This window comes from Mustela nivalis (genome assembly GCF_964662115.1).
Source record: "Mustela nivalis genome assembly, chromosome: X".
NCBI lineage: Eukaryota > Metazoa > Chordata > Mammalia > Carnivora > Mustelidae > Mustela > Mustela nivalis.
The window spans coordinates 43,114,209-43,130,262 of NC_139040.1; the positions used below are offsets into that span (position 1 = coordinate 43,114,209).

The 16,054-nt window shown below is 45.5% G+C and overlaps 1 protein-coding gene across 4 annotated transcripts in view; it reads left to right on the forward strand.

Moving 5' to 3' along the window:
* The window catches only part of LOC309856359 (glycine receptor subunit alpha-4), a 47,978-nt gene that overhangs the window by 9,111 nt on the left and 22,813 nt on the right, over positions 1 to 16,054 (forward strand). For 2 of the 4 annotated variants that reach the window (XM_082717429.1, XM_082717427.1), the window contains exons 1-7: positions 345 to 785; positions 6,027 to 6,157; positions 6,441 to 6,508; positions 7,153 to 7,376; positions 7,515 to 7,597; positions 9,122 to 9,262; positions 12,334 to 12,548. In XM_082717429.1, coding sequence (XP_082573555.1) covers positions 715 to 785; positions 6,027 to 6,157; positions 6,441 to 6,508; positions 7,153 to 7,376; positions 7,515 to 7,597; positions 9,122 to 9,262; positions 12,334 to 12,548 — 933 coding nt within the window. In that variant the 5' untranslated portion in view covers positions 345 to 714. Of the gene's footprint in view, positions 1 to 344; positions 786 to 6,026; positions 6,158 to 6,440; positions 6,509 to 7,152; positions 7,377 to 7,514; positions 7,598 to 9,121; positions 9,263 to 12,333; positions 12,549 to 16,054 lie in introns of those variants that run through there. The other 2 variants (XM_082717428.1, XM_082717430.1) reach the window with 2 other exon arrangements.

Genomic DNA, 16,054 nt, shown 5'->3' on the forward strand with positions numbered 1-16,054 from the left:
TAGCGACTCCACCTAAATCCTCTCAGGTCTTTTTCCCCCTTATAAAAATCATTAGGACATTAGGAAAAAAATGTTCTAGCTTAGCTCCAGGCTAAAAAGGATGCTGCTTGGGAGCTGGGAGCAGCGCAGCCTGCATGCGCTCCTCCAGCTAGAGAGTTAGAAGATGGACAGGACACCTCCAGCCCTCTCCCAGGAGCAAAGGCAGCCCAAGCTCCTCCCCGCACACGGACTCGACCTGCTCTGAACCCCACTCCACTGCCGGCGACTGTGCCTTTAAATTGCTGCTTTCGGAGGGTGCATCCAGGGGGAGGTGAGAGGGAGGGGAACATCTTCCTCCCGTTCTCCTTCCTTCCTCCCCTCCAAGACTCTCCAGGGTTTGGAGATTGCTGCCCAAAGAGGATCTCCTTCAGCTCCCTGGCAGACGGGGTAAGGGCCTCCGGAACTCCAGGCGAGTCAGAGCAGGAGCCCGTAGGGTTATCTGTGTCAGGATCATTTCCAGGGGAATAGTTCTGGCCCCTGACTGGTAACGGCAGGACAGAGAGAAGAGAGCAGAAGAGGAGAGAGAGCACACAACTCCTAGCCCAACGGTCTCCTTGTGAGCAGACCAAGTTGGAGGAAGGCTCTATCTGTACTTTCTGCAGCATTCCCTCCTGCTGGGATATCCCTCTCACCTTGGCAGCCAGGCTGACAAAGGGCTCCAGGAGTCCCTGCAGAATGACAACTCTTGTTCCTGCAACCCTCTCCTTACTTCTCCTCTGGATCCTGCCAGGGCAGGTCCTCCTCAGGTGAGCTGAGTCGGGGTGAGAAGGAGGTGCATGCAAACACTGGCCGGGGCAGCAGGGGCATCTGGCACAGTTTCCTCTAAGTTTACAAAAAGCCCACAATCCAGAGGGCTCCAGAGAAGGACACACCCTCCCCTAGCCAGGACCCAGGAGCCTTTCACGAGGAATGCCAAAGCCCCAGAGCTGGTGGGAAGCCTTCTGCATGGGTGAGAGCTTCCTGGGCCTGGGTAGGGGCAAGATAGCTGAGCCCCAGAACAGAGGCCATCTGTCTTGCCTTCCTTGCCTATCTTCCTACCATCATGGCCACACACTACTCAGATTCCTAAAAATGACACCAACATCTGTCAGCTGTCCACCAAAGAGGCTTCAGGTAGCAAGGGTTTGCCTTAAACCATATCAGGAGGAAGCTGGGCTGAGCAAACCTTGGCCCTCTGTTGTCACCCAGCCAGTGCACACATGGCTGTTTCCTGTCCTAAAGGGGCACTCAGTGCAGTCATTTCCTGGGTTTTTGATAGCAAGACACGCTTTGGACTCCCTGTAAATGTTCCCCAGCTTGTCCCCATTTTCTCATGAGACCAGGAGCCAGTCAAGATGGACCAGGTGAGTTGAGTAAGAAAGATGACTGTGGCTTAGGCTGACCTGGTCCTAAGAAGAGTGGAGGGGCCGAGTACCACTGCAACAGACCTCTTCCTCCTCTTACTTCAAGGAGCACACGGAGACAGCTTGATTCTGAGGCACCTCCTGCCTCACTGCTTGCAGACACATTGGCTGGGAGGAAGGCAGGGATCCAATATGTGTGGGGTGGCAAACTTCCTAAAAGCGAAAAGTAGCTCAAAGTAGAATGGCAGCTCAGCTGGAGTTGGTAGGAGGATGCAGGCAGAAAGGGGGAATGCAGGGGGCGCTCATTGGCCCTCCTGGAGGGGAGACTGCCTCAAGGCCCAAGCTTTGGTGGCAGCATTCCCACTTGAGCAAATACAGCAAGGCAGGACCTTAGGAAGTCTTGAGTTCGAATCCTTCATTGTGCATGTGGAAACTGATTCTTAGAGATGCGGAGTGACCTGTCCAAGGTCACTCAAGCACCCAGTAGCATAATCAGTGTTCTCCCCTACCCACCCAAGGCCTTGCCTGAGCCACATTTTCAGCTCCAGAGCTTCCTATGTCCTTGCCAGTACTGGGACTTTCCAGGAATGAAAGGGAGGAAAAAGTGGCTGCACAGGGACTCTGCTTTCAGGCCCATAGACAAGGCAGCCCCAGAAAAGAATTCTGTGACAGAAATTGGGGCCCAAGACAGCTGAGCCCACAGCCTGTCACAGGGTCCTGGGGCTGGGAGAGGTGCCCTTAGCATGGGGCTGAAGAGGGTGGCAAGGGTCTGGCTGCTCTATGTACAGGGCCATGTGGCCTCCCAGCAGGCAGGTGGCAGGCAGCCAGAAGCAGCACCTGGCCAGCAAGGACACCCTGTGGTGAAGCCACAGACTTCTGCTGCTCTAGCACCACTGCCACCCCTCCTTGGATTTTCAGAGCCTGCTTAAGCCACCTGCTCTGCCAGCCCCAATTTGGGCCACAGTGACCTCTGTTCCCAGTGTAAGGGCTTCCTCCTGTTCAGAGGATTCAAGAAGGAAGAATTCTAGGAGGTCAGGATGTGTCTTCCACTGAACTTCTCCTACTCTGGTTCCTTGGCAGCCTACCCTGGCATTGTAGTAGATGGACTTAGTTCTGAAGTCAAAAGCTCTGGGTTAGAATCTTGGCTTTACCATTTACTAGCCATATGATCACAAATAAGTCACTTTACTTGCTGATCCTTAGTCTCTTCATCTATATAAGGGGAAAAATAATAACCTTCATCTGGGAGGACCGATGTGAGAACTAAACGAGATAAGGTAAGTAAAGTGCATAGCATGGTGCCTTGGTTATTCTTATTATTGAATGGCTCACAGTGCATATGATCTATATTACCTCAGATGGTACATAGATGTAAACATGTAAACAGGGGGCCGTTGGCTCAAAGAGAGCTGGACCCAGAAGGACAGCAGTCACCCTCCCTCCCTGCCCCAGAGTGTGGCTACACTAGTGGCAGTGGGGGAGCTAGTTCTGGTGGCTAGCACAATGGTGGTGGCAGGATGGAGCAGGAGAACCAGGCCCAGTGAGGATTTCAGCCTGAGCTCAGCCCTGAGCCCCAACCTGCCCTTCAAGGCTGAGGTTCTAGTCCTTAGTCTAGCTGTTGGCTGGTAAGCAGATAAGCAAGCATGTGGAAGGGGTGTTGCTGCTCTTAGAAAGAAACTTGTCAGGGGAGAAGGGGCCAGCCTCGAGGTTAGGACAATGCACACTGGTCCCTTACTCAAAATCAAGTTATTAGGGGGAAAATATGGAAATTGACCTTCTTGGTGTAGTCATCCTACTTGGAAGTTCTTCTCATGCTCCTAGAGCCCTGCTTTCTCACCTATTTTGTTGTCAAAGTGAGTTTACAATCCTGCTGCTGCCCCAACCATGAACTGAGGTCCAGCTCAAAACATAGTTCCCTCTAGTGCAGCCACTCTGGAAAACAGTATGGAGGTTCCTCAAAAAGTTGAAAATAGAGCTACTCTACAACCCAGCAATTGCACTACTGTGAATTTACCCCAAAGATACAAACGTAGTGATCTGAAGGGGCACGTGCACCCCAATGTTTATAGCAGCAATGTCCACAATAGCCAAACTATGGAAAGAGCCTAGATGTCCACTGACAGATGAATGGGTAAAGAAGAAGTACACACACACACACACACACACATACATACATACAATGGAATATTATGCAACCATCAAAATGAAATATTGCCATTTGCAACGATGTGGCTAGAACTAGAGGGTATTATGCTAAGTGAAAATAAGTCAATCAGAGAAAGACAATTATATGATCTCACTGATATATGGAATTTGAGAAACAAGGCAGAGGATCATAGGGGAAGACAGGAAGTAACAAAACAAGACAAAACCAGAGAGGGAGACAAACCAGAAGAGAATCTTTTTTTAAATTAACATATAATGTATTATTTGCTTCAGGGGTACATGTCTGTGAATCATCAGTCTTACACAATTCACAGCACTCACCACAGCACATACCCTCCCCAATGTCGATAACCCAACCACCCTATCCCTCCACCCCACACCCTCCAGCAACCCTCAGTTTGTTTCCTGAGATTAAGGTTTCCTGAGATTAAGAATCTCCTATGGTTTGTCTCCCTCCCTGGTCCCACCTTGTGTCATTTTTTTCCCTCCCTACCCTCCACAAACCTCTGCCCTGCCTCTCAAATTCCTCATATCAGAGAGATCATATGTCTTTCAGGGATAGATCATAATTGTCTTTCTCTGATTAACTTATTTCACTTAGGATAATACCCTCTAGTTTCATCCACATCATTGCAAATGGCAAGATTTGGGGGTTTTTTAATGGCTGCATAGTATTCCGTTGTGTGTGTATTTGTGTGTGTGTGTGTGGTGTACACACAATATAAGATGTGGTATATATACCACATATTCTTTATCCATTCGTCTGTTGATGGACATCTAGGCTCTATCCATAGTTTGGCTATTGTGGACATTGCTGCTATAAACATTGGGGTGCATGTGCCCCTTTGGATCACTACATTTGTATCTTTAGGGTAAATACCCAGTAGTGCAATTGCTGAGTCATAAGGTAGCTCTATTTTCAACTTTTTGAAGAACCTCCATGCTGTTTTCCAGAGTGGTTGCACCAGCTTGCATTCCTACCAACAGTGTAGGAGGGTTCCCCTTTCTCCGCATCCTTGCCAGCATCTGTCACTTCCTGACTTATTAATTTTAGCCATTCTGACTGGTGTGAGGTGGTATCTCACTGTGGTTTTGATTTGTATTTCCTGATGCTGAGTGATGTTGAGCACTTTTTCATGTGTCTGTTGGCCATTTGGATGTCTTTTTTGCAGAATTGTCTGTTCATGTCTCCAGAAGAGACTCTTAATCTCAGGAAACAAACTGAGGGTTGCTGGAGTGGAGGGGAGTGGGAAGGATGGGGTGGCTGGGTGATGGACATTGGGGAAGGTATGTGCTATGGTAAGTGCTGTGAATTGTGTAAGACTGATGAATCACAGACCCGTACCCCTGAAACAAATAATACATTACGTGTTAATATAGCCCACTTCAAGTTCATTTTTATGAATGGTACAAAAATAAAATATAGTTTCCTGCTGGAGCAAACACTGGAAGCCAAAACTCCCTCTCTAGAAGCTGGGTCCCCCAGCTCCTGAGCAGTTCAGCATGAAGGCCAAGCAATGGAAACCAACTCTCAGAAATAAATATTTCCCTTGAGTCCTTACCATCCTTGGTTAAATCACAACATAGCTACAGCCACATTATTTGCAGGGAATTGTAATTCTTCTTTGAGTGCTTTTAAGGCACCTTTAGAAAGAGAATACTGGATGAGGCCTCAGCCCCTCGGGTTTGAGCCCTGATCCTGTCATTCACCAGCCTTGAGACTTTGACTAGGTCACTCCTCTTTTGGTTTGTTTGTTTATTAGATTCCACATATAAATGAGATCACACAATATTTGTCTGTCTTTGTGTGACTTACTGTACACAGTATAATGCTTTCAAGGTCCATGTTGTTGCAAATGGCAGGATTTCCTTCTTTTCATGGCTGAATAGTATTCCATTGTGTGTATGTATGTGTGTATGTATGTATGTATGTATGTATATATTATATCACATTTTCTTTATCCATTTATCCATCAAAGTACACTTGAATTGTTTCCTTATCTTGGCTATTGTAAATAATGCTGCGATAAGCATGGGGGTGCATATATCTTTTTGAATTAGTGTTTTAATTTTCCTTAGATATATTCCCAGAAGTGGGATTGCTGGATTATATGGTAGTTCTAGTTTTAGTTTTTTGAGGAAACTCCTTACTATTTTCTAGAGTGGCTGTTCCAATTTATAATCCCACAAGTCACTTTTCTCATCAGTCTTTGCGCTCATTACACTAAGAATTGTGACGATAAAAAAGATCTCATATATGTGAAAGCACATTTTTAGGACTAACTACTGGTCTGCAGTGTTGGCTTATGGCTGTTTCTGTTTTCCTTGTTTTGAAAATGGGTGCCCAGAGACCCATCTTCTCCTATCTTCCTGCCTGATGGGGAGACCAGCCAGAGGTATGTGGGGACGGGAAGGAAAAGGGTCTGTGATAAATGTAGAATACAAGTGGCTTCAGACTTCTTTATGTTACCTGTCCAGAGTGGCCTTGGCAAAAGAGGAAGTCAAATCTGGGACCAAGGGACCTCAGCCCATGTCCCCCTCTGATTTTCTGGACAAGCTTATGGGGCGAACATCTGGATATGATGCTAGAATTCGACCCAATTTTAAAGGTAAGGAGCATTCATCCTACAAAAACCCTTCCTTCCGCCACCCCTTTTGGAAACATACTGCCATCCCAGCCACTATTGCCTACCCCAAGGACAGGAAGCTGGAAGTACTGAGCTAACTGATTCAATTCAGAAGGAGCTTCCCCTCCCTATTGCTTATGGGTCTATGCAACTGGCACTGCCTTCTAGCAGTGCCCTGGCCTCAAGCTCAGGGAGGGAGTCCTGGAAACTGCTCTCAGCCCTCCTGGAATGCCATGCCAATATGGCTGTGTTTTGCCACCCCTAGGCCCACCTGTGAACGTGACTTGCAACATCTTCATCAACAGTTTTGGCTCTGTCACTGAGACTACTATGGTAAGGAGTATCTCTGTTCCATGCTTCCATTCTAGCGTGAATGAGAGAAGCCCACTAGATATCGAGACTTTCCTCCCTCTGCTGTCCTCTCCCTGTTTTGTGGTCATGGCTAAAGCCATGGGATGTCTGAAGTTGGTCCCTGGGAGATATCTTTCCCCAGACTGGGGTTTCAGTGGCCAAAGGCAAACTAGCCTAAGGAACAGATGGTCAATCATGGTAAGTAGCTTGGTACAGAGCACAGACTTTGGAATCAGACAGACCTGTGTTCAAATCTTGACTCCACCATCTAATAGCTATGTGACAGGTTATTTAAATATATCATTGTTTCTGTTTCCTCATCTATAAAGTAGGGATCATAACAGGACCCTCCTCACAGTGTTGGCATGAGATTTAAATGAGATAATACATATAAAGTAAGCACACTTAGCAGAACACCCACCTCATAGTAAGTGATTAATAAATGTTTTTTCCCTTCCCATCTTTGCTATATCAGCCCAAAGCAGGCTACTTCTTCAGTGCAAAATGCCCACTGCCCCTGAGATGTACTCCCAGCATTTCCTCCTCATGGCTCTCCTGCCCATGTAGGCTTGCTGGGCCCCTGGAATAGCATTGCCTCTCATGGGCCCATCTGTGCACCCTCTCAGGACTATCGGGTGAATGTCTTCTTGCGGCAGCAGTGGAATGACCCACGCCTAGCCTACCAAGAATATCCTGATGACTCTTTGGACCTTGATCCCTCTATGCTGGATTCTATCTGGAAGCCAGACCTATTCTTTGCCAATGAGAAAGGGGCCAGCTTCCATGAGGTGACCACAGACAATAAGTTACTACGCATCTTCAAGAATGGGAATGTGCTCTACAGCATCAGGTACACCTGGTGTACAGCCAGGAGAGTTTGGGTCAAGGAGAGAAAGCCAAATGGAGGATGAGGGGTGGGAAGAGCGTCCCCTGTGCTGTGCCAGGCCCCAGAAAGTTGACATCACTTCTTTTCTACTGTCCCCGGCAGGCTGACCCTCATTTTATCTTGCCCAATGGACCTCAAGAACTTCCCCATGGACATCCAGACATGCACCATGCAGCTGGAGAGCTGTAAGTGTCTCTAGAGTGTCTCAGAGCAAGGGCTAGAATACCAGGTAGTTAACCCCATTCCATGATATTCCAAATGAGAAAAGGGAAACCCAGAGTAGGGACTTACTCACACATGGTCAGCTGTTAGCAAGGATGAGACTAGGAGCCAGGACTCACTAACACCCAACCCAGGGTGTTTTTTCATCCTCATACTATTTACTGGTTTGGTTATTCCACAGTATTGGGAAATGGGACGGCACCAGCTTTACATTCAAATGTGCCTGTGTTGGTTATGGGGGGTGAGCATTTGAAGGACACCTCGTCTGCCCAAAGATATTCCTCTCACAGTACCTGAGGTAATTCTACTTTTACTCCCCCTGAGTTAATACATTCAAGATAACTATAAAAATGCCAGAGTTGGCAGAGGGGGTACTCTTGAACCCTGATTCCGCATGAACATAGATAACTTCTGTAGAGAATTTGGAGAAGATGGTTCTAAGTATAGCACAGCATCCAGGGTGGCAAGGTCAGCCAAGGGCTACTTTGTGACAGGGAAGCCAGCTTATAGGGGCTGCTCTAAATGCAGAACAGTCAATGGACAACAAGGCTGTACCATCAGCTATGTGCACTCCTTTGCCATCTCCTGGGCAAGGTGAGACTCTGAGATCAATACACACCAGCTTAATCCTCAGAGAAGAAGTTTTGTCAGGCTGTTTCCAGCATATAATAACAATGATGGGTAGAATGTGTCCTATGTGGCTAGCTCTTTAGAGTTCATAAACCACTTTCATATCCAGGTTCTTATTGCCCCCTCACAACAATCCTGAAAAGTAGGTGGAGCATTTTAGAGGAAAGGAAATGACTTACCCAAAGTCACATAGCTACTTTGAGTCAAGGCCTTACATTGCACATCTGTGAGCCTCAGTGTTTCTTCTCCGATTTCTACTTGACATGTGTGAATATGGTCACATATATGGTAGGAGTTTCACAAACTGCTAGGTATCTGTGAGCAACTTGTCATGTTCAGATGTTAACTCTCAATCTGCCCCAGTTCAGGGCCCTGGCTAGGAGTCTGTGGTGTGCACATTGTCCCATGCATGACTGACAGGGTATAAATAGCTCTTTCCTCTCTGGGATGAGGAGGCAGAAGCCCCAGCTCTGAGGCTGGCTCAGCTCAAGACATGTGGCCAGTACACATGCTTACTCCTGTTAGTTTGAGATATGGCAGGAGGTTCTCAGCTGTGTTCCTTGACATCATTCCAATGCTTTTGACCTGCTTTCTAGGTCTACCAGAAAAATTTCTCTCTGTGCCTCTCTAAAGCTTGAGAACTAGATAGAAGAGGAGTCTGGAATCTTTCTGATTTATCTAGTTAGGATGGGCCTATGAGACAATTGACCAAGAACCCCCTTCAGAAAGGTTTCCCTTTCCAAGATGAACAAAAACCCAGGCCTTACCTCCTCATCTGCTCTTTCCTGCTAGTTCTCTTTCCCTACCCCCACCCAGCACCAAATTCTGCAGCCCTCTGCCATCTCTGTCACTTTTAGTTGGCTACACCATGAATGACCTCGTGTTTGAGTGGCTGGAAGATGCTCCTGCTGTCCAAGTGGCTGAGGGGCTGACTCTGCCCCAGTTTATCTTGCGAGATGAGAAGGATCTAGGCTACTGTACCAAGCACTACAACACAGGTAAAAACCAGGATCTTGACTTAGTGTGAGCCACAGAAGGGCCTCCAGATGGGAGGGAAGGGGCAAGGCAGCCAGCTTCTACTAAAAGTCCAATCTGTACCAGATGTGCTAAGTGTTTCATATGCCTTATCTCATTATGGTAGGAATTATCAGCCCCATTTTAAATAAACTGTTCAAGTTACGTACCTAGAAAATGGCTGGCTTAGACTTCAAATCCAGATCTAACTCTAAAGCCCTTTGTCCCTATCACATGCTGCAGAGGAGATGGGCCTATGCCAGTGAGTGGCAGGAGTGTCTCACCTGTCCTGGGGCCAACTTTGTGTGGAAGGTTGGGAATCTACATCTGGGAGTAGCCAATGGCTGCTGAACCAGAAAGCAATAGACTTTAGGGCACTGGAAGGCTTACCATCCACACCTCATACCACAGCCACCATTGCCCAACTCTTGAACTGGCTTGTTTTCCCAGGTGTGAAATGTGGGCCAGTTGTGGAGAAAAGTTGCTTTTCCAGCCTGAGCATCTGCTCCCCACAGCTTCCCTAAGGGTTACTTTTTCCTCAGTTCCCCTGGCTATTTGGATACAAAGTGCTATGACCCTGAGATAGAGGCCAGAAGCTAAAGGGGAGAGATCCTGGATACCTCCTTGGTGTGCTGACATGCTTTGGGTGCCACCCCATTAATATGTGTGTTTGTATATGTAGGATGTGCAACATATGGAGAGGAACAGGTCATTGGATTTAGAAAATGCTGTTGGGAGTGGAAATTAATAGAACCTTTACTGGGGAGAAAACTGGCAATTTGTATATAGGTCAATGGTTTCCAAACTCTGGTGTACATTATATTTCTGTGGGGAGCCTGTAAAAATGTTGATTCCTGGGTTCTGCCTCTCAGAAATTCTGATTATGTGCACTTGAAGTGATGCCCAGAAATCTGCATTTGAACAAGCACCCTGAGAATTCTGTTGCTGATGGTCCAGGGGGCATACTTTGAGAAACTGTAAAAGCTATTTTTTTCCTTACATGTTGATCCAGGAATCCCACCCCTTGGGATTTATTAAAAGGAAATATTCCAAAATATCACTGGGTCAGTGCTTATACTAGCAAAAACTTGGCACTCTTCTAAATAAGACCAATAGGACAGAGGTTAAATAAATTACACAGTGCATCTGCTTGGTAGAATATTATCCAGATGTTAAAAAGGATGACTGCATGTTGCTTATATCAACATGGAAAGTACAAGTGGAAAAGGTTAAGATTCAAAGTTGTATGCACAGAATCATTATATTGTGGTAAAAGAAACAAACCAAAAGCATGTGTTTAAAAACCCTGGGAGGAAATAGCACTAAATGTTTCTAACGTAGAGTGATACAATGGACAAAACTAAGATCTTTGGAGTCAGAGGTGAGATTGAATAATGGCCCAACTATCTACTAGTTGGGTATCCTTGAGAAACATAACTTAATCTCTTTGAGCCTCAGTATCCTTATATGTAAAATGGGAAATAATAATTTTACTGGGGTGCCTGTGTGGCTCAGTGGGTTAATGCCTCTGCCTTTGGCTTAGATCATGACCCCAGGGTCCTGGGATGGAGCCCGACATCGGGCTCTCTGCTCGGTAGGGAGCCTGCTTTCTGCTCTCCCTCTCTCTCTGCCTGCCTTTCTGCCTACTTGTGATCTCCGTCAAATAGATAAATAAATAAATTTATTTATTTATTTATTTTACCTGCCTCAAATAGTTGTTATGGAATTTAAATGAGATAAGCTATATAAAGTCAGGGCACTTAGTAGGGGCTTGATAAATATGAGCTTATACATATTATTATTTTTCTCTACTTCTCACTTTTTTCCTGTACTAAACAAGTAATAATTTTGTAATTAAAAATAAAACCACCACTCTCAAAAATGATAGCTAGCTACCTAGATACATAGAAGACAGACAGATAGATGATAGATAGATAGATAGATAGATAGACAGATTAAATGAAGGAAGGAAGGAAGGAAGGAAAAAAAGAAAATATGGACACCTAGCAAAGCTATGTCATAACAAGAAGCCTGGGGTGAGGTGGACTCAGGAACAGTAGATCACAGCATCACACAGTATGTCAAAGCCATAAACCAATCATTGATTAAATTACTAGCTTTGAGGACTCAGGTTTGATAAGAGCAAGTCTAGTCCAAAATAAAATAGCAACATACACATCCTCTGCTTTTTGCTTTGGTTATCCTAAACCTCTACGGTACGGAGAAGCTCTAAGCTAGGTTTTCTTAGCCTGAGGGCATGGGAAGCTGGGAAAAATAAAGATGGCTGGCAGAGTAGGCAGAGGACTGGTACATGTGCTTTGGACCAATGCACTTTTTATTGGTGGGATAGAATGCTGTCGCCTGATGTTCTCTGGGCACCCGTTGTCCACTATCCAGAGTTGGTCTCCGTTGGACACTATTTCCAGATATTTCCTATCCAGCTCTTATCACTTGCTTGAGACACAGGCAGTGTTTATTTCAGTGAATCCTTGTTGCTAGAAAGCTTCTGGTGTACGAGCAAGCTCAAGCAAGGCTGCTGAGGTTTGGGCAGAGTCTACACTCATTGCTTTGTTAATAATGATGATAGTACCAAATACCTATATGCTCAACACCCCAGATACATCATTTAATTCCCACAATAATGGAATTAATATTGTTGTTACTCTGTTTTACAGACAAGGAAACTGAAGCTCAAACAGCTTGGGTGTTTTGCCTGAGGTCACACAGTTAGTCAGTGGAAGATTCGGTATTCAAACCCAGGCAGTCTGGCTCTGGAGCCCTTCTGTTCTTAATCCTCTTGCTGTGTGGTCAGGTGGAAGGCCCTCTGCTGGAAATTAGTGCTTAGAGCAAAAGGACAAGCCTGATGGCTGCTCTGAGAAATTCCTCAGAACACACATCTGGTTCTCCCTGGGGCCATATTGAAGAGCTCATTTATTTGCCCACTTGAGGTGCACAGAAGGCTGGCCCATATATAGAGAGATGTCCTAGTCCTGCCCCTTAGGCTCAGCTCTAGACTGGGGACCTGAGGCCTGATACCTCACCTCTTTCTTTGCAGGAAAATTCACCTGCATCGAGGTAAAGTTTCACCTGGAGAGGCAGATGGGCTACTATCTGATTCAGATGTACATCCCCAGCCTACTCATCGTCATCCTGTCCTGGGTCTCCTTCTGGATCAACATGGATGCCGCCCCTGCCCGTGTGGGCCTAGGCATCACCACTGTGCTCACCATGACAACTCAGAGCTCTGGCTCCCGGGCCTCTTTGCCTAAGGTGAAGAGAAATGCAAGGGAACTTGCTTACCATAGAGCTCCCCATTTCCCCTTCATCTCCTGTTCTCTTCTGTTTTTTATTTGCCTTAGATTTAAGGTAGATGAGAGCCATTGAGCAAGAACAGGGGGTCAGAATTTTCTCTTGCCCTACAACATACTGTTAATGATATTGCTAAAGATGTGGAAGCTGGGGTTGTGGGTGTTGTCTGGCTAAGGAATGAGTAGAGACAGTATCTGACTTACTCTGACTTTCATCAGGAAATACTAGCATGTCCAAAATCAAAGAACCATAGCAAGTATAAAGTCCCACTCCCTCGTGGCACAGATGAGGTGAATATAGCCCAGAGAGGTAGAACAACCTTTTCGAGGTCATGTTCCATAAGAAAAGAAAAATTTTATATATATGGATTTTAAACCAACATCAATCAGTCTCTCACTATGTCAGAAGCTGGGCACTATTACAAAGACCTCAAGAGACAATGTCATTCTTTTGGGTGAGGAAATTTTGAGGTAGTAAATGGCAGTTATAGTCAGTGGATTTTGAATGTCTGTGGCCTGGTGATGCTTTGACTACACAGAGAGATCTGCGCTTATGAGACTGGGCCCAGGTTCTCCCTGCCTTATGTTTTCATGTAGGGAATTTAGAAGTCACCTCAATGTCCTTATAGTCAGCAAGGCTCTGAGAAATCAGGGAGTAAGCTGATTCATCCATTCAATAAATATTTATTGAGCATATACTATGCACCAGGCAATGTTCTAGGCCATGGAGAAATAATGGGAACCAATAGCAAAATAGTTCCTTGTGGATCTTACTGTGAACCTATGCCCTCTCATTTTGACTTGATAGAAACCAGGCTCTGTGATATCCCATCTCCCAGTGCTTATTACTTAAACAGGGGGTAATCAGGGCATCCAAGGTAAATTTACAAATTTGCCATGGGGGTGGTGTAGTGGTAAAGAGTAGGAGATTGGAGTCAGGCAGGCTTAGGTCCCAGCCTCATCATTTACCAATGGCAATCTTAAGTAAATTCCTCATCCTCTCAGTCTTTTTACCTATGACATGGGAATATTATCTCTTCAATAGGGTTATTGCAAGAAATAAATAAGATAATGTATTAACATAGATAACAATGTTTGGCAACTAATAACTACTCAATAAGTGTTCAATATTGTTATAATTGTTAGGTGTTTTGGTGAAAAGAATGGAGTAGTGGACCTAGGACAGCCGTTGATGTTCCCAATTATTTTTCAGTTGATGGAAAACTTTTGAGGTAATCCAAAGGCCTCTAGTGATAAATGATGACAAAGCTCAAATTAGGATCAGGTGTCTCAGAGGAAGTTGTCTGAAAGTACTTCCTATAAATGTGTTTCCTAAATGGAGAGGAGGATTGAAGAGGCTCTGAAAGACAGATGGGGCTTAGGCAAGGACCAAAGGGCCAGGTGGGGTTGTGATGGTCGTGTTATGGTAGTAGCCTTGTAAGAAGACTAGAGGCAGAAAAGTAGTTCAGATCTTAGAAATGTGCCCTAGTTTACTGCAGCTGCCATGCAAGAAGATTCTTCTCTAACCCAGGGTGGTTGCAATTAGTGCCTTATTCTTGCCAAGAGAACTTCCTTTTCCAGTCCTCTCCTGTGAGCAAGCAAAATCTGTCTGCTCCTAGGATTCACTTAGTTTCATCATTTGGAAAAATATGGACTTTGTTGGAGGATTGTTTGTTTGCAGTATTTGGTGCCTTCTCATCAGATTTTGATGACCTTTTTGTGGCCTCATTGGTCAATAAGCAAAATATGTAGGCACTCACCCCAAACTAAATAGACTCATTGGCCAGCCTACAAAACAAGGGACTGAGTAAGTCAGGGAGCTTCTGCTCCCTTGAGTTTGTACATTAGATTTAGTGGGAGCTATAAAGAAGGAGATGGAACAAATTCAGGGGCTTCTGAAAGGCACAGCAATTTCACTTCCCATACAACTCCATTATTGACACACTCATTATTAATAAGATTTTATTTCTGTAGCTTAAGGTGTCTTCTGTAGCTTAAGGTGTCTTTTCTTTTGATGGTCCAAAGCCCTTTGTGGACCTTCCTTGTCATTACCTCATTATGGATTTTCATAGTACTTACTCGACATCCGTGGGAACAGAGTAAGACTGGGAGATGGTGAATGAAATAGGTTGCCCTCTTAATAGGTGGCAAAGTGGAAACACCAAGGATACTTAATCAGGGGTGCCTAGTAACCCACAACTACTATCTTAATGGAATTGCTTTAAAAGAGATAGAGCAGATTTTCTAAACTTTAGTACTACTGTCATTTTAGACCTTGTAATTGTTGGCAGGGGGGGGCGGTCCTGTGCATTGTAGTATATTTAGCAGCATCCCTGCCCTTCACCCACGAGATGCCAGTAGTAACCCTTCCCAAAATTGAGCAATCAAAAATGTTTCTAAACATTGCCAAATGCCACTCAGGTGAGGAGGTGGGGGGAGGGCATTGCAGGTTAAGAACCACTAAGGTGTGGTGGCGCCCGGGTGGCTCAGTGGGTTAAAGCCTCTGCCTTCGGCTCAGGTCATGATCCCAGGGTCCTGGGATGGAGCCCCACATAGGGCTCTCTGCTCACCAGGGAGCCTGCTTTCTCCTCTCTCTCTGCCTGCCTGCCTCTCTGCCTACTTGTGATCTCCATCTGTCAAAAAAAAAAAAAAAAAAAAAAAAAGAACCACTAAGGTGGAAGGGTTATCCAGTGAGACCTGCTCCTTTCCTGTAGACTGTAGCAACCTCACTGCCCAATGTAGCTGGTGAAAGAGGTTGTCTGTCATCAAACCTACTCCTACTGGGGAGCCCTATGAGGTGGGCTCAGCAGCTGAAAACTATGTAGGGAGTCCATCTGGTTGAGGAGGTGAACTACATAAACCTAAATTCTATAACCCTTCCAGGCCCATCCAGCCAAAATCCCATTCTGGGAGAGGTAAGTGTTCAATCTTCAAGAGGGAAATGGGAGAGAAAAGTACTTAAAGGCTTCCAAGGCAGGTAGTGGGAGGAGAGCCCTAAGAAGCAGATGGGTAGATGACAACGGTGCCTTGAAATAAGAGAAGTGTCCATAGCCAGGGATTGGGTGGCATTTCCTTGAGCCACTGAATTCAGTTATTCAGCAGGGACTCTCATAAAGATCAGCAGGGAAAATCACAGTCAAGAGAACAATGGGAGTGGAGGAGGGAAAGAAAGGAATTCCTAGTCTGATATTGAGACTGCAGCCTAGGTAAATGGCAATGCCACTAAATTGAAAGCCCAGAACCCCCAAATCCTAGTGCCACTTCCTCACTGGGTAATCTTGGCTAAGACTTTTCCTCTTTAGGCTTCAAGTGTCCTCACATGTTTCACATGGGAATAACAAACCCTGCCCAGTTTCTATCAGAGCTGTGAGGACCCGAGGAAAAAACAGAAAGCAAAAGAATGCAGTGTTCATGTTCATTGTTATTTATTGAAAGAAGAGAAACAGAAGGAAAGAATGAAAAGAATAA